General features: G+C 36.3%; 1 protein-coding gene across 1 annotated transcript; it reads right to left on the reverse strand.

The window, feature by feature from the left end:
• Positions 1-5139: 5139 nt before the first annotated feature.
• On the reverse strand, positions 5140-18852 carry LOC147492418 (Alkaline-phosphatase-like family protein). The gene is given in 17 exon segments (XM_086565782.1): positions 5140-5368; positions 5654-5937; positions 6079-6171; positions 8633-9363; positions 9366-9609; positions 9733-9826; positions 9907-10138; positions 12155-12251; positions 14834-14977; positions 15860-15962; positions 16068-16120; positions 17251-17331; positions 17768-17874; positions 17967-18051; positions 18125-18292; positions 18385-18511; positions 18595-18852. Coding segments are annotated over 17 exon segments (2910 nt in total). The 5' UTR covers positions 18720-18852; the 3' UTR covers positions 5140-5226.

An 18852-nucleotide genomic window follows, 5' to 3' on the forward strand; every position in this document is an offset into this window, starting at 1 on the left:
AGGAAAAAATGTTGTTTTCTAGGGCGGACACAGAAGGAATGATAGCCCACACTGACATCCTTCGTGCTTTTTTTTAATGTAGAAGTGATCAATCATGTCGCGAACCGTTATCTTGGGAATCCCAGATCTGTTGTAATGGTTCGTGGCATACATGACCCTCCAGAAGTTGCCAATGCCTTGGCAAGGGGGGATGTTAAAATGGTTACACACCTCGATGTCCAGACGGGTGAGGGGCAAGCGAAGACTAGCAATGATTTTGCCCTACCGTGCAGTGGCCACGAGACACCCCAGTTTGTAAGGGACCAAATGGGGATAGTAAGTTAGGTCAGGCACGTGGTCTAAGATGACGTCCGCAGGAATACCGTAGGCCACCTTAACCGCCTCTAGGTTAGGTCTACAACTGTGAGGGGGAGGCGGCAGAAGGGCAAGGGGTTGTCCAGAGGTGGAGGGGGCCTCGGTCGGATAAAGGGAAAGGGGAGAGGCAACACTGCGAGAAAGGGAGTAGGAAGAGTCATCGGATCTGGAATCCGACATTTGGGGGAGGACTTCAAGGAAGAAGACACACGGTCACAACAGGTGGGAAAGGGAGGAAAGAGAAAATCGCAGTTTAAGGGGGAAATGCACAGTACAAAAAGAAAAGGGAAATAGAGAGGGAAGAAGACCAACCTAGGGAAGGAAGGAGAGTGGCTGACACAGGAGCTGGAGCACCAAGAAAACACAGGGGACAACCACGCGCTTGATCGGAGCAACCAAAAGATAAAAGGAGTAAGGGGGGGTGAGAATAAATTTAGAGGAGAGTAAAATAAGAGAGAAGGAGGAATCGAGTGGGCTTTTATAAAAGGGAAGGGTAAAACCATAATTTGAGAAGAGCTGAAATCGAGGAGACCCCAAAGGGACTAGCCATGAGATGCGCGTGGAGACACGAGAATCGAAGAGGTGCAGGCCGTAGGCACGTGGGGAGTGCGTGAATCCAACAATGCAAGGAAGGAGGAAGGCCACGGCCGATGGTTAGAATAAGCCGGACTCTCGACCCCCCGATCGCAGGAGGATCGCGGACTTGAGAGGGGGCATCTGTAGTGGTAGGATAAGATCCCAAGGAGATCAGTGGGCAGATGCGCCCAGGTCAGCGTAAGGTACATAACCGCGGTGCACATGATCTAAGCAAAGACAGTGGGTCGCGGTACGGAAACCCTATACGTGGAAAGATGAGGGCCGCGAGATGAAGGAACAGCTGAAAGGCTAGGATGAAGGGAGGGAATGATATAAAGGAAAAGGAGAGAGAGAGACAAAAGGGAGGAGGATTCACTAGTTTAAGGAGAGCAGACCTAAAAGGAGGAGGAGGTGGCCAAGATAGGAGAGAGTGAATAGTGCTGTGAGTGGTAGTAGTGTTGGAGAGATAGTGAACAATGTTTGTACCAATGTTAGGGGTGAAACAGCTAGTAAATTCGCGTTTAATACCCGTTTTATACATTTTTACGTATAATATGAATAATAAAGCGAACGTTTTAAACCTAGAGATTAATACACAAATTATATGATCCAGGCTTATAATTGGCGAATAATAAAGTCCATATTTTTTAAATGAAAAAAACGTACTATAAAAGGTATTATGCAACTTCAAAATGGAATGTTTTGAAAATCCACTTAAGTTAGAACCTTCCATACCTAAAGAATATCGAAGAACTAAAGTGTTAGCAAATAAATATAAATGAAAAATTGAGTTATGTATGTGTAGTTAATGAGCAATTCTGACATTATTACATTCTAAACTTGTAATGCAACAAAGTATATCCGTTTTTTTTTCGTATTATATGCGTATAAAAGACAAATTGTATGTTTGGTGTTTTTTTTCGTTTTTTTGGTCGAATTTTTAAACGTATTATTATTCAAAATTTCAAATTTTTGACAAATAATTTCCGTATCGAATTTTTGCCGTATGCGAATTTACTAGATATGATTTGGGGTTTGGTCCTCACTAATTGACTTATTAGAGCAAGTCCAATGGAGAGCTGCTAAATTGGGCTGCTAAAAGTGCCACATAGGCCTTTTAGCTTGCCCAGCCAAATTTGGCTCCCCAAAAGAAAAAAACCAATCCAATTGCGTTTTCTGTTTTGAAGTGCTAAATGATACAGATGATATAGTTTCTGCCGACCGTCCATTATTTTTTGAATTTTTTTTGGACGGACGGCACAATTTCTGCCGTCCGTCGAAATTTAACACACGGACAGCAGAAACTATGTCGTACGTCTCCCGAACTTATTATAGCAACTGCTAGCAAAAGTCTTAATTTTGGCTGAGTTTTTTACTCATTCCAAATTTAAGACCCTTTTAGCAACCCCATTGGAATGACATTTTTGTGGTTCGAGTGCTATATTTAGAAAATTAGTCTAGAGGAGTTAGTTATAAATATTTAGTAGTCCTAATACTCCTCTTAAACTTTTTTAGAATTTAATACCCCAATTTGACCAGAATATAGAACTGACACCTGTTACCCAATTTTACCATGAATAGCCGAAAATATCCTCACTTATAAACTAGCAGAATCGACTAACTACCCAGTAGTGGGATGCAAAACAAAAATTTGATTTTCACACAAAAAAAGAAACTGAATCAAAAATTTTAGATATGAAAAGTTACTCAATTTAAAGAACTAAATTCTCGAGAAAATTAAGTTTGTTAGAGATAAAAAATGAAGAAGACGTCAATTACGAATTGTGATCAAAGGTATGTAATAAATTTGTTTCCAATTTTAACAAATTTTAATATTATCATATATAGAAATTTATTAATTAGTGAATTCAACGTATAGCAATTAGCATCTTCCATCAATTTCTCATTTATTTCCAAAATCATAATTCATATTTTCGAAAACATTTTAAAAAACGTAGATGTTTCACTCACTTTCCTTATAAAACTTTTATTTGATTGGTTAGCATTAACTGTCATTGTGAAAAAAAAAAAAAGGAACGGAATTGTTTATAAGCATTACTTACATTGTAATTAGTAAATAAAGGTTTCAATTTGTTTTAGGAATGCGTATGCCAACTTTTTGAAATGTGAAATCTCTGGCAACATTTAAAAATGTAAAATCACTTCATTGGTCATACATTTCAAAATGCAAATTCATTTTGTATTTCATTTTAGCAATGCAGATGGAGAGAACTCTGACTCAGATTTTGAAGATGATCCAAAACATAAAGTTCAGAAGGAGATTCCAAAACCAATTGAAGAAGATACGGAAAGTAGCTCATTTGGGGAATATCGATGCAATCTCAAGGGACTATACGACTTAATCAATGGGATCCGGAACAAAATCAATGAGCACCACTTGTACTTATTTAGAGGTACACCTTTTGGGAGTTTCTTCATGTTGTTCTACGAAAAAAGATTCGATAGGGACTCTATCGTGACCAAAACAGCAAGCAGCATAATCTCTGTTATAGGAACATACTCTTATGAGGAAAATGCCTTTAGAATTGGTGATAAACTCTTGAAACTATCGGAGAAAGATATTGCATTAACGTTTGGGCTACCACGTACTAGAAGGAAAAATGGTACAAGTTTTCCCAAGGAACACATACAGAGCGCCAAAGAGTGATTTCTATTTGAGGAATTGTGAGGGGGAAGGAGTCTTACAGAAATCTGTTGTGGTGGATGCAATAAAGAACTCATTAATTAGACGCGATATGTATGCATTGGGAGATTTTGTAAAACTAGTTATAATGTACATGGCTACAACCTTCTTCTTCCCAAGTGCTGCAGGGACATTATCAAGCTCATTTATCCAACACGTTGATGATTTTGATACCATTAAGGGCATCTGCATTTTAAAATATATAAATTTATAACATGGTGCATCTGCATTTTTGTAGTCCTAAGTCTCCTCTTAAATTTTTTTAGAATTTAATTCTCCAATTTGACCAGAATATGGAATTGACCACCTATTACCCAACTTTACCAGGAATAGACGAAAATATCCTCACTTGGAAACAAGCATAACAACTATCTATCCAGTAAGTAGTGGGATGCAAAACAAAAATTTGAATTTCACACAAAAATTTCACTTATAACCACCTGCCTTTACATTTAAAAATGCATATAATGAAAAAACTAAAAATATTACGCCTCCAATATTTTGTGGAGGCATTTGACACTAGTCACCACTAGACACTAAACCCAAAATCTTTATAAACTAGACCCTAATCCCAAACCCTAAACCTTAAGACACTAAATCCTAACCCCTATAAACTAGACCCTAAGCCTAAACCCTAAACCTTAAGACACTAAACCCTAACCCCTATATCCTAAATTTCTAAACATTAAACCCTAAACCCCGTTGCATTTAATAGTAGTTAATCAAACCCACAAAATAAATAATTAAATATATTTTGTATCTATATTTTAAAATGCGTGGTGTGTATGCATTTTAAAATGTATAAGTTTATAACGTGGTGCATTTGCATTTTGAAATGTTAAATTTTTTTTGTTTTTTTCCTATGAAAAACGGTTAAAAGGTAAAAAGAGAAGACGATTTTTTTTGAAAAAAAAAGTTTCGTTGGCGATCTTGAGTCATATCCCCAAATTCGAAAACATTTTAAAAAATAACGACTTTTAGCAATGAAAATAATCAAAATGGTATTAGAACCCAAAAATAATACTTCCGGGTCTTTAAAAGTAATTTTATTTTTGAAATAGCTCTGTAGCCCAATTTCTTGGTGCTATATTTGCCTTTAGCAGCCCATATAACCTCCTATTAGACTTGCTCTTAGGCTTTGGTCCTCCTAAATCACCCTGAGTAACAGTCAACCAAATTTTTGCAATCATCTTTTACCGAAGTTAGAAACTTCCAAATGATTTAAAATTTTATAGAAATGATGTTTATGTTGAGTAGATGATATCTACACAAAATTAGGTTTGAATTCATTTTATAGGTGAAATTTTATTTACATATTTATTTTAACTTAAAATAAATATGAACGTCTAAAATCCGTACTACAATATATATATATATATATATATATATAACTGCCAGCCATACTGCAATTTTGTGCGCTATACTTCACAACAACCAAACAAGTAGTATAAGATAATGACCATCGTAAATAAAATAAAACATCAAAAGTGAGGGTGCATTTGAAATTAGTGAAAACAATACGTAATTATAAACAGATAATTGACAAAGAATACAAACATGTTCATCTATGCTTGAAGAAACCGATTGTTTAATCAGGTTCTTACTGAAATATCTCCTTTGGAATTCAACATTTTTTTCCGAAATAAAAATACAAGGCAAGTATAAATCACAGTTGCAGATACTATAAATTCTCCAACGTAGATACATAAAGTAGTGGCGCAGACATACAGGTACCTGCAGGAATAAGATATTCTGTCAGACCTGGCAAAGGAATAAAAAAACCCTTGGAACAACATTTTACTTTGAACCATTTGTTTTTCTCTTTTCCTTTTTTTTTTCTCTATAATTTTAAACAATGCCAATGGTATTAAAAGCGACAACTACGATAACAAAGCATATCCTTGAGATAACAAAGATCCACATATGTTTATATTTGGTGTAATGGCTGCCAAAAGTGTGATCCAGCATGATGTGTTCTACACAGATAACATCAAAAAGATCAGCAGTCTAACAACTTACTTTGGCGAAAATACGCTCCAAACAAACAGATGGTTCCTCATTAGCAGTAGTATAACGGTGAATGTGGTCAACATAACTGAATTTATGCTCAAGGGTACAAGAGAAGGAATCCCGAGAAAAATTTGGAGAAGATGTCCCAAGTCTGCATCTTCGCAGGCTAACAGATAGTTGAAGTCCTTCAAAGATATATACATTGTCATGCAAAGGAGACACAACAGAGGGGATGCGTAGGTAATTATAAACATTAGAATTCCAGAAAACAACGTTGAGTGACTGGACATGCCCTGTCAACCAGTAAAACAAGATTAAGCTAGCTAGAAATATCATGGCTTCAATAAAGCAGTAGCCTCAAATACAATGGAAATATGGTGTGTATCCAGGAAAAGTGAAGCAGCACAGTCAAACCCAAGGGAGCAAAAGTTTACAATGAAAGCTCCAGCAACGTCTACCGTAGCTAGTGTATTGCTGTTCCCAAGACTAAAATGGCCAGTCAATCCCAAGAAGTACAAGGCAGCAACCTACAGTATGCAGGAAAATAACAATTAGGATTATAGTGTTTGAACATGTGCCGCTCAGCACTAACGAAAAATATATGTATTAGAATTTCTTAAAACTCAGTTTCCTTTCCCAACTCATATGTTGACTGTTAATATTTGCTTACTATTTCTATCAGCACTCTGTAAACTAAATTGATAGAACTACTCCCTAAGAAAATGATGGTCCAGTCTAAATATATAATAATAAATTGACAGAAAATAAATAAGAATGAATTGGCAAAAGAGAGATATCCATCACATAATGATGCTAAAATTTACAGTGTGATTCTAAATTGTCAAGAAGCTGATATTACTTTCACCATAACTGGAAAGAGTCCAGGAATACATTCATAGTTTTCACACGCTAATAAACAACAATATTCTAGAAATACATTTATAGTGTCCACTAACATTTTGAGTCCTGAAGACGCTTTTGTAAAGGGGAATCAGAATTTTTGAAAGGGCACTCATCGCCAATAAGTGCATCCATTCTAGATTCAAAATAGGCAGTCCCAGGATCCTCTAGAGTTGATATATCCAAGGATTATGACCATGTTGCAAAGATTGGCATTAATGCACGTGTGCTGAGTTGAGAACCTAGAAATTGATTAAATTGAGCTAACACAATCAAAGTGGAAGAATGGGAGAAGATTGTGACTTGTGGCGAGACTGAACCTTTAATAGCTCCTCATACCAAACTTGGATGGAAACAAGTCCCTTAAACGTAATTCTTTGTAGAGAAGATGGCTATTTTTATAAAGCTTGTAGTATGGTTTCCTTGCTCTGTTGCTCCCCAAGCTTCTTTCTTTTTCTTGATCCATAAGAGTTAATATGCGACTATAAATATATAATCGTGAAAATTACTTTAGTGCTTCAGAAATTAGCCAGAAAGTAACTTCTAGAGACCAAAAGAAACCCCCTCCTCAAAAGTAGTTAAGGAATCTAGCAATCTACTACCTTGTTTAGAATTTCTATGGGATTAAAAAAATATCCTTTGGTTGCTTGGGGATAGAGTCTGTTCTCCAAAAACCATGGCATGATTGAGAAAAAAAAATTAGTTACCAAGAATAAGGCACTGCTGGGAAAATGGCAAAGGTGATTTGGTATGCCAGATACTGGTTTATGGAAAGAAATGATTTCAGCAAAGTGTGGTTTAAGTGAGCTGTGTTGATTAACTAAATGGGAGAGTGCCACACAGCTGCAGTCTGGTCAGAATGCACTCGTAAGGATGTTTTACACGAATGCCTCACAAATAAGGTAGGTAAAGATGGAAGAAAACAGTCGGGTTGGTTTCTGACCATATTTTGCAGAAAATGGGCACAAGCTCACTTAATCTTCATATGGGCAGGTGCCAACTAGCAAAGTTTGTAAAACCTTTGGGTGATGATACCAGAGGTCTGCAGATCAAACCCCGCCAGCGGCCAGCATTAATGAGTTACTGATCTCATTTAAAACAGGCTTGCCAATCCAAAAAAAAAAATCGTCCTATGGGAAGGTGTGTCAAGGACGACAACACTAACGCAGATTGGAGTCAGTCAGTTTAGACGATAAGGTAGATTCTTGGATACAAATCTGAAGCAAGAATGGTACAGTTAATGTACGATTCTTCTATGACTTTCTAGCTTGTAGAAGCAAATATAATATCACTAATTACACACGATTTTATCAACCACTAGTGTGGGTGAAGACTATTCCAACTGAGTTATAGTTCTTATGCGGTACATATCTAGAACTTCTACTGTCGAAAAACTCAGAATAAGAGGTGTAAAGATACCTAAAAAATTAGTATGTTAAGGAGAGAAAGAGTCATTTCATCACTTGCTTTTTAAGTTTCCGAGTTCCAAATTCCATAATTCTGATTGAGCCGTTGGGGAGTACAGATGCGAACCCTATCTTTTAGTTTGGTCAAAGCTCGCTTTATGCAAATCCAGTGCAACACAATGATCACTCTTTCAATATACTTTTTGTTGGGCAGTGTGAATGATAGAAACAGGAAATGGGACTGTACAAGGCAATAGGACCATCATGTCTCTCAAGGCTTATCTATGGTACTAGATTTTCAAGGGAAAAGGCAACTCTAAAAGGTGGTTCCATGACTTGGTTTTAATTGGTTTTATGTCATGGTTAATGATAATGTAGTTTAAATCCTAGACTTGTTGAAAATAAGAGCCTCAATTACCTCCTCTTCAGGGTAGCTACTTTCTTTCATAGCAAAAGCACTTAAAAGCATCTAACATACGAAAATATAAGCACAATTAGAAACGCAACCTCAATAGTGTGTCCTTAATTTATTCAAGGGTTAATACTGTAAATTAGTCTTCTACGATGAAATGGCTTGCATATAAATACCTTCAATCTTCCAAATCTACGTGAACACACATACAGTAACATGTAAGCACAACAAAAACAGTATGAATGAAGAGATACAAATTTTATCACTGACCTCAACCCACTGTTTATGATGCACGCTTCCAACTGAAAAATAGAACAAGCTGGCCAGTATCTGAGAGAAAAGTAATAATGTAGGCATTGAATTCGTCGGCTTTTGTACTATAAGTTGCAGAAGGCACCAACATGATGCACATATCCATCCGATGAAGTATATAGAGGCTTGTAGCCCGTGATCAACAGAAAAAGAAGACATCAATTTGAATTCAGCACTCGAGTGACTTGTGCTACTCGAAATAGGCATCACCCAAGGTGATCCTAAGAGAGCTAAAAAAATTGTTGTGATAAGTATTGTATAAAACGCTCGAACAACCAACATGGAGTGATTACTCGATGCTGCAAACGACTGCTCCTGATATTTCATGATGTATAGCAATACTAACAGTCCAGATACAAAAAGGTTGACACGAACCACAAGAATAAACACTCTCTTTAATTTTAACATATAAAGAGCAAACGAACTCAAGCCAATAAGGAAGACTGCTGAGACTATCTGTATTGACTTTGTTATACGAAGATCAGCCTTCTCAAGCCACTTCGATATGTCAGGAAGGTGAACCCAGTTTACACCACCTTGATGCCAGCCTCTCAATATCCTCCCAAACATAAGCACCAAAACAACGGAAGCCGTCTGAGAATAATTATATGTCTGGCCCTTGTTTACATTGAATGAACTTGGTGACTGACATGATTTGCGGACAAATATCAAATATATTGTACATGTCAAAAGTGCAAAGTGTATTGCTCTTCTTCCACCATCGAACTAGATCCCATACTGAAAGCAAGGATCAAGATCATAAGCAACACAAAAGTATCATCTAAATGCCACTTACAATTGTATTTCCTCAATTCGGGAAAGCATTGCCTTTTTCTAACGTGAACTGCTTTGCACAAACACACTTGAATGCTCAGAAACATCATACATGAGATAAGCATGGTGGCAATTCCAACAGCAAGTAAATTATGAGGTTTCTGCACAAATGTAAAGCTGTCAGTACTATATTGCTACTACTCACACGCTCACAGAGATAGAAAGAGATGTACAAATATATATATTGTTCAATAATCAACTTTCTAGCTGGTCTAAGAAATTACATCAGTGGCTGTTCGCGATAACCATTCACTTGCACTTCTCAGAAATTCATTATAAGCTGCAACAGTTTCATTAAAGTCATTACTACTATTAGACCTGTATATAGATCACATGGAAGAAAATCAAGGGTCTATAACATCAATCAGTGATATTAAATGATATGCTTTGTTTTTTACCTGAGGCTTTGGTCTTTCGTACACATCCAGTTATTATGGAGAGCTGCAGCCTTTGAAAACAAGCAACATAAAATCTGCTCAACACTTCCTTCACATTCACTGCTTTCCAGGTTTATCAGATTATTCATGTCACCACAAAAACGGTCACCACACTGTACTCCCGGTAAAATTGCTTGCAGTAATCTCAGTAATTGCCAGGAGTTTAACTCCAACGCGCGAAGTTGTTCCCCCTCTGTAAGCTAATGTTTGTTAGCATCACAGAATCCACCAATCATAAAACTAATCCATTCAAGTATTCAACTCATTCCACAAGTAGTTCGTAACCATATTTGGGTTTAAGGTCTCCAACACAAACATGCAAACCTAATTGATACATATTTCACACTGTATTGAGTATTTTGGTTCTTCCATTCACGTGTATCAGAAGGAAAACACTGAGTAAAAGTTTTTATATACTTCAGACTTTCAGAGTATTTGACAATGTATTAAACAAATGAGATATATATGGATTTCTTATATGCGAGTGATACAACCTAGACGAATATAGAACACTAGAACTCCTACTTTCTCAGGGATGAGATTACTTTAGTAAGGACGATCACTGGTCCCAAATAACGAAGTTTCTTCTGTGCGAGGGGAAGAAACAGGAAATTCTATATATTATATTTCCAGATTTTGTGGAACTCTCCAATTTATGTTTTTTGGATATACTTAACCGTTCCTTCTTATGGTCCGAATAGTTCTTATAATGTCTTTTCTTTTCCAATATTTCAGAAAATTTTCCAAGATATGTGATGTTTTCCTGAGATTTTTAGACATATGACAGGTAAGAGGAGCTTTAGGTTTCATGGCATAATCAGTGTATCGGTGCCAGTGGGTCTAATTTGACATGTGCAATATAATATTTCACAAAAAAAATGCAGGACTTTGCTGTATGCTATACATGGAGGATGAGTGAGAATGTAGTAGATAAGAATAAGCAGAAACTATTGGGATACGACGGAAAATATATACGTAATATGCAGCTCTGCAAAATACAGATGATTCTTAATTATAAATGTAGCTATTTTTTTCTATCAGTAGAAGATAATCTATCGACCTCTTCTATCGATATAATAAAACTATTAAATCAACACAAGGATTAATAACAAAAGCTATGTATCCAGCACAACACCCCAGACCCATGTACATCCACGTACCCCAACAGAAAAAAACCCAAAGAACAAGTATCCAAAAGGACACTCGCACAAAGTAACATGACAACAAAAGCCAAAAAATGAAAGCAAAAGGAAAGAAAAAATCCTAAGTACCACCACCAAGGTGGAACAACTAAGTGACTAACCCATCACAGACCATCCGCACTCCTCCCTAGGGGCGGATCTAGGGGGGGTGTCTAGGGGCTGCACCCAATCTCTTCCAGCACCCTCCAGCCACTAATCTTCACCATAACTATTTTTTATCACAATCCTTTATTCTCCTCCCGAATATTCCAAATTGATTTTATCATCCACCTCGTTATCTTCATCTTCCTCCAAAGCGTCAATGTTGACTCTCTTTCATCCACCCTCGTTTCTTTGCCTCTTCCTCCTTCCATGTTTCTCTATCATCTAAGCATCTTTAGGATCTTACCCCTGTTGGTCTCGACATTAGCTCCCTACACTTTTCCAAACTTCGAAATCCTTTCCTCCTCTGTAGGCATGTCAACCTCAAATTCTCACAAGGCTGCTGTACCATAACCAACTCCTTGCCTTCGTCGGATTTGGTGTCCTAACTCCCCTATACTTTTATGAACTCTATCCCTTTCAAGTTCCACTGCCTGAAAAGCTTTAGTTCTGATTTTGCTTTCCCTGGTTGCCCTCACTGGCTTCCGTAGATATCTTCTTGTATTTGTGTCTCCCCAACAGTCGCTTGACACTTCTTTCCCTCCTCAGGATTCCTTGGCTTACCTCATTCCGTCGCTTCTAGTCTCTCAACCATCGACTGATTTTCCTAACACAGCTTGTGTCTGAAGAAGATGTTGTACTTTTCAGGCTCCCACTCTCTCCTTGATTTAGACTTCTCTGGAGTTCCAGCGGTAACCCCACATTTGGGTCCCCCACTGGACTTCCAGCCTCCTGAGCCCATACTCTTAAATTTTGTAATGTAGCTACTAGCTAAAAGGACAGACAGGACACAACTGTATCTTTACGATAACGGTTCACTCAAGTAATGATTATTCAATATTGAAAAGAAAGGGAAGTGATTAGACCTGTCAGAGAAACAAAGCTTTTTCCAATCAGAACGCCAACATTGTTTTTTGGAATGGGCACACCAAATAGAAGAGCTAATGTCGGTACAATATCTACCTGAAGAAAAGATTAAGGCGCATCATTAAAAAACAAAATCAGTTCTATTTGAAAAGATTATGAGCAAAATATGGCCCATGACTAAAGTAAATGTTTCTTGTAAAGGATTTGTTTCATTATTTGAAAAGAAAAATCAGATACAGGTATTAAGTTAGGTGTTAGTCAAGCTGCAGACTATTAATTCATGCTAGACTCGGTGACAATTGTAACCAGCAAGAAGAATGAACAAGTTCAACAACAAAACTATCTATCAAATACTTATCACCAAAAAAACAGAAACATACTCTGTAATTTCTCAAGTTAAAAATTCCTAGAATCGAAGAAGTAACATTGCCAGACCCGAGACTAGTACACCGTTGACTATGTGGTTAATAAAAAAAAAATTGGACTCAAATGATCGACTACATGTATAAATAACAAAATCAAAGGAGTGTCAGATCAATCAACTAAAGACCACATAATTCTGCAATGATGTCTAACTTTCTATGGGTCTCTATTTTTGTAATGAAACTTCGTACCAAAAGGGTTCATGCAAAATTTGCACTAATTTACAACTAAAAATGATGACAAGAATATGACCAGAAGTATTTATACTTAATGTCTACATCCAGTTGTAAAATTTATAAAAAATCAGAATACAAAGCCATGGCTTAAGAATTATGAACAATGACAGTATGCTAATTTCCTCAAATCAAATATTGTTGTTATTATCGGGAAAAAAAAAACGGATATTGTTGTGGTCTTCATGTTGCTTGTGTATCATCAAAAGAATAAAAAATTGCTACATTTGTTAAGGTTGACTATACACTACCTCATTACACCCATCCTAACATACACCTAAGGCCTAAACACAAATCATAAATAGTAAAAGAAAACAAACAAACAAGCAAAGAAACAAAGAAATTGGTAAAAGAAAAAAGAGACAAGCTCAAAAGCCACCACCAAGCTTCACCCAGACCACCATCCTCCATCCTCCAACCACCAACCCCCTTCATCTCCCACCCTAATTGTTTCTCATTAAACATCACCATCAGAAATAATCAACTCCCCCCTCCCTGCTCTCAATCCACCACAGCATTACCACATGTTTTTCCTTCCCCTTCACATACCACTACATAACTATATCCACCATACTAGAATATCTGCCTGACGTTTGTTCTTCACCCTTGCTGCTCCTACTGCTAATCCGAGCAACTATCCCACTTCAGCGGCTCTTCTAATCTCTTAATAACCCCTTCAGCCCCTCAACCGAACTCATTGTATTCAGCCTAGCTCTTGGGATATTATTCTTTAAAAAGCTAGAATTTTTACTTTAAAAAGATTGAGCCTAGAAGTCTAGAACTCATCGTATTCAACCTTCGAAACTGTTGAGATGTTTGTCATAGTCCCACATGGGATGTGTGAAGCCTTGCAATATAACTACAAATGTTCTTGGGCCTCTCCACACTTGTCACCAATTTTTTTTAAGTTGGATGCTCATAATGTTTAAGATGGTATGAGAGTAGGCTATTGTGTTAGGCCCAAAGGACCCGTTTACTCCACGTCGCCCGAATGTGGTGTGCATGTGTTTAGAGTCAAGTAATGCCACATATGAAGGAGCGTGTTGAGATATTTGTTTTAGTCTCACATAGGATGTGTGAAGGCCTTGCAATATAACTATAACCACTCTTGGGCCTCTCCACTTATCACCAATTGGGTTTAAACTGGATGCTCGTAATGTCTATTTTCAAGGAAACATCAAGAAGCACTCTATCTCTCGTTTGCTCTCTCCCCTCTACTTTCTTCTCTCTTTTTTCTTGTTGTATCATTTCTTAACCCGGCAAATCCACATATCAAACTGTTCTTTCATGTCATTGGCAGATCTGTGTTGGGATCCATGTCTTTGTATAACTCCAAGTCTTTTACTTGCTTCTTCTTTTAGCAAGTGTTTACTAGAGTCCAGGTACTTCAGTTTTTAGTAGGAAAGTTTCCATTTATGAGTTGATTTTTGGTTTCCAAGAAGTCCTATATGGGCATCCATTCCACAAGCAACTTGGTTGTTAATGAATATGGATTTATGAACCAAAGTTGTCACTTTTAGGATTCTTTCCTTGTCTCCCTAATTTTTAACTATGGTTTACTTGATGTTCTGATCTTGATTGAATCAACTGCTAATTAAGTTGGCATCATAAAGTCAGTGTTGAGCAATGACATAGAATAACTATAACCAGAAAGACATATTTCTCACACTTTTGACTCTTAATAATTCCACTTCAATCACAACATTCTCAAAGAAGAACCAATGGTTTATACCTAAATGACTGCTTGAAACATATATCACGTGGCTATATACAAAACAAGCACAGCATATGTTCATATATTCTCAGGCAGTCATTTTTAACATCCTGTAATCAGTTCAAATCATAAATGATTATGTCTAACATGTGCTTGCTTTTACTTTCAATAAATTCAGGTTAACAACACATAACTTTTCAACTGGAACAAAGATAATAATAATACTAATAGTAATACTAATGGTAATAATAATAATAATAATAATAATAATAAAATCCAACTTGGGCATGCCAATCATAGATTTTAACCTGGGAAGCTGCATTACAGGTAGCTGTTGCGTAGTCTTGGGGATTAGAACCAAGACCAATGAAAAGGGCTAGCGAGTCTGTTTCTTCGTATGAAGATCCTCCATGATTTCCACTGTCAGTCATTCCATGGTCACTGACTACCATCTGGAAAAGAAATACAGATAACATTATAACAGACACCAAATTATGCATTTATAAGATTCAAACTCGTCAGAAGCTCAACTATTGAACCACAGAGAAAATCACAACTGTCTATTCCAGATCAAGAAAATTACTTAGCAAAGAAATGATTGTGCATAAATGATATTTTTCAACAATTTCACCAAATTGCAACATAGATATTGTAACAGTGTCGCAATGTGTATAAATTATTGTTTAAGCTATATTGTGCATGTAATTCAACTTATTTGGTGGATAGACAGGTCTTGTAAAGTTATAGGAATCGATCTTGAAGCAACTTAATCCTTTCACTATATTGTGCATGCAATTCTACTTATTTGGTGGATAGCTTGTCCAAGGAAAAGACTAAGGAGAAAATACTGTGCCAAGTTGCTGTGTCAAGTGTACACATTAATCTGTTCACTGAGTATACCCTGACGTTTTGGCTCCAATTGATGATTGGAAGCTGAGTAGAATGAGCACAACTTTTTTTTGTTGCAAGCATGGATGACCTACAGAACATTAATGCTCACCAAAGGTCCTTGAAAGAAGACCAAAAAGAATGCAGATTATATTTAGTAGGATTAAGTTATGCAGATATAAATAGCCTGGTAGAATTAACAGTGAAAAAGAATCATGCAGATGAACCAATTAGATGGAGTTACGCCTAGATCTGGTGCCCTTCCTGTCAGAACTTATAGCTAAAGTTCTATACAAAAAACAATTTTTTTCATTCCAAAATCACATAACCTTTAAGTATTTAATACCACATTTTCCATTATAGATCTAAACAATTGGATTAGGATGATACCTGAGATTTTAAGGTTATCAAGTGAAGCGAAAAAAGAAGATTTGATGAGCACATACCAAGAGTGTATTCCCATGATGATGGTCATGACGTAAGATGCTGCTCCTGTGAATCATTTTGATAACTTCATCCATCTCATTCAACTTTGGGGCCATCAACACACTGCAATAGTTGACAAAGACCCAAGTTAGATTAGTGAATAACATAAGAGAAATTAAGCACAACAACATAGATAACGGTGCATATTGAAATGGAGAAATCAGTTACCTTTTCCGCCCACCAATGTGCCCAACATGATCCAACCCTAGATAATGAAGAATCTAAGAGAACAACAGTAGTCAGGATATGTAGCTATAGCAATTAGCAAGAAGCCAAGAACAATAGTTATTTATAAAAAAAACAATTTACTGAAATAATAATAGTAACATTACTGAAACTACATTGCACTATCCCACTTTTTACCAAAATGGAAATGAACTTCTAATTAAGGATTTTAACAGCATGCTTCTGAAAAAGCTTAAATTTGGTCATTCCGCCAAAACTACATTAACAGGACTTGATTTACAATTTGAACTTTCACTTTGATGTGTAGATGGAGTAGTTGAGGTTGATAACACAAACAGGAGTGGTTAGATTTTACTTGATTTGGACGACCAAGATGGTGCATTTTGGTTGAGTTGCATCTATTTTAACAAGTCATTCAAGTTCTGTCAAGAATAAATGCCACAGTAGTAATAGCATTCCCAAATCAGCACTCTGTTACAGGAATTTGGACGGATTGACCAAATTGGAATGTTTTTCAAAAGTGCGCAGCTAAAATATGTAGCAAATAAATATTAAATAAATAAATAGATACTTTTTTTAAAAAAAATATTTTTCATAAAGTGTAATAATATAATCTTCGATATTTGTTAAGAGACTAACTTTGGCAGCCAAAAGGCCACAACAAATTCGATAAAGTCCACCGTATATAATCTCCTAAAGACTAGCTTTGTGCCCTTAAAAAGTTAAAGGTACCACACCCAAAATCGATTATTTTTTAAGAGATATAACTTCGAGATGAGAACCTAGTTTAGAATAAACTTTTCTATGGTCAGAACAATCAATATTTTTAGTGCAGGCATTTATAAAACAACGCCTTAATTTGCACGGTAAGTTCTCTGGAAACATCGAAAATAGCAATTTACTCCAAAAAAAAACACAAAAACAAACAAACAAACTTTGTTCACCACTATGTATTTGGACAAAAACATATACAGGAAGACGTTTCTGTACAGATGGTCTGAAATCCGATACATCACACGATATGTTGTAATGGCGTTAAGCTGTTAACAGCCAAGAGGGAGGAAGTGAAACTTTGGAAGCTTTTTTAAGTACAAAATGAAAATATTAATGACTCCAAGCCCCTATCACACACACACACACACCCATGAGTAAACGGAGAACATACCAAAAGATTCCAATCCCTAGTAAGAAGCTCAGCTTCTAAATGACGAGAGACATTATGATCCACTTCTATAGTATCTTTAACCTAAAGTACACCCCAAAAAAATAAGAGTATGAGTGAGAGAGAATAAGAAAGAGAAGAATAAGAAGTTGGTGTAGTTCATGTTATAGACTGAAAAAAGACTACAATTGACAGCCAAATGACCAACGCTAAATAAATAAGAACAAAACAGCCGCTAAAATGGATATGAAACAATTGTTTAGAATATCCTATCATCAAAGCAAAGAGAAAAGTTGTTGCACATAACAAGAAATTACTCCATTAGAGACTGAAGTCTCGTGGCATAATTCTTAGCATTCGACACCCAAAGCTCTGATCCCAGATTACACAGACAAACAATAAAACCAAGCACACAGCATGTTGTCATCACTATCGTGAATAATATTCAAATCCTAAAACACTTACAGATTGAATATTTTAAACAACTGTAATCTCTAATGAACTGAAGCAAACTACTTACAAAGAAACTGCTGACTCCATCATGCCTTGTAAATAAACCAGGAAACAACTTAATCCATGTCTCATCACCATGCATAACCATATTCCAACCAATACTGTGAAACTGACCTGTAAGGTTATCAAGCATGCAAAGTAGCTTTAATTAGCTTTCTAAATCAACTAACTTTGTTCAACAAACTACCTATAAACTCCCAACTTACCTATAAGATTGTCATCCATAAATGCTTGCGTGTTAAAATTAAAAGCCACATCCAAAAATCCCCCTATAGCCCCAGACACCATTGCCTGAAATATCAATAAAACTAGTTTAAAAACACTAGATAAAAAAGTTACATTAATCATGTAAAAGTGGTAAAACCTTTAAACGAGGCATTGTAACTGTAGGTGGTGCAGCTTTTGCATGGTAACCAAGTGCGGCACCATTAGATAATAGTGACTGAGTATATGGCATTGCTTCCATCATATCTTGACTTGGAAGATGGTCATCTTTTCCCAACACAAACTCTGCTGGTAGACCATCTATAACCTACACTAAACATTATTATTATTATTATTATTATTTGTACGTGTAAAAAAAAGTAAATAAATAAATTAAAAAAGATAGTGATATTATTTTACCATGAGTATTAACCGATCAAATAAAGGTGGGACCCCAGAAATGTCTTTGTACAAAGATTTCAATTGTGTAATATTATTTTCGTTAATAACTGAATTGCATTTCGGTGCTATGTAGCTCTCTGGACCACTGGAATTAATAATGAATGGAAAAGTAAATAAATAATTAATACAGTAAGTGAAGATTTGAAGTAAAGTAAATAGATTTGATACCTTACACCAGAGAGAGTTGGTTTGATTGGGAAAAATCCAAAAATGAAAAGGGATAGACCGAGCATTTGTAAACATATTGCTGATAGTGTCAGTGTTGTTAATTTCGTGCAACTTAAAGTAGACATGCTGCCCTCAATGTTTATTGTTCGTTCAGACTTCAGAGCGGAAATGGAGATCGGGGGAATAGGCTCATGGACCGAAGACTCGTTAAATGTTCAACAACATGATATTTTCGCACACTCGGTATAAACTATAAAA

This window comes from Coptis chinensis, chromosome 6 (genome assembly GCF_015680905.1).
Source record: "Coptis chinensis isolate HL-2020 chromosome 6, ASM1568090v1, whole genome shotgun sequence".
Taxonomy (NCBI): Eukaryota; Viridiplantae; Streptophyta; class Magnoliopsida; order Ranunculales; family Ranunculaceae; genus Coptis; species Coptis chinensis.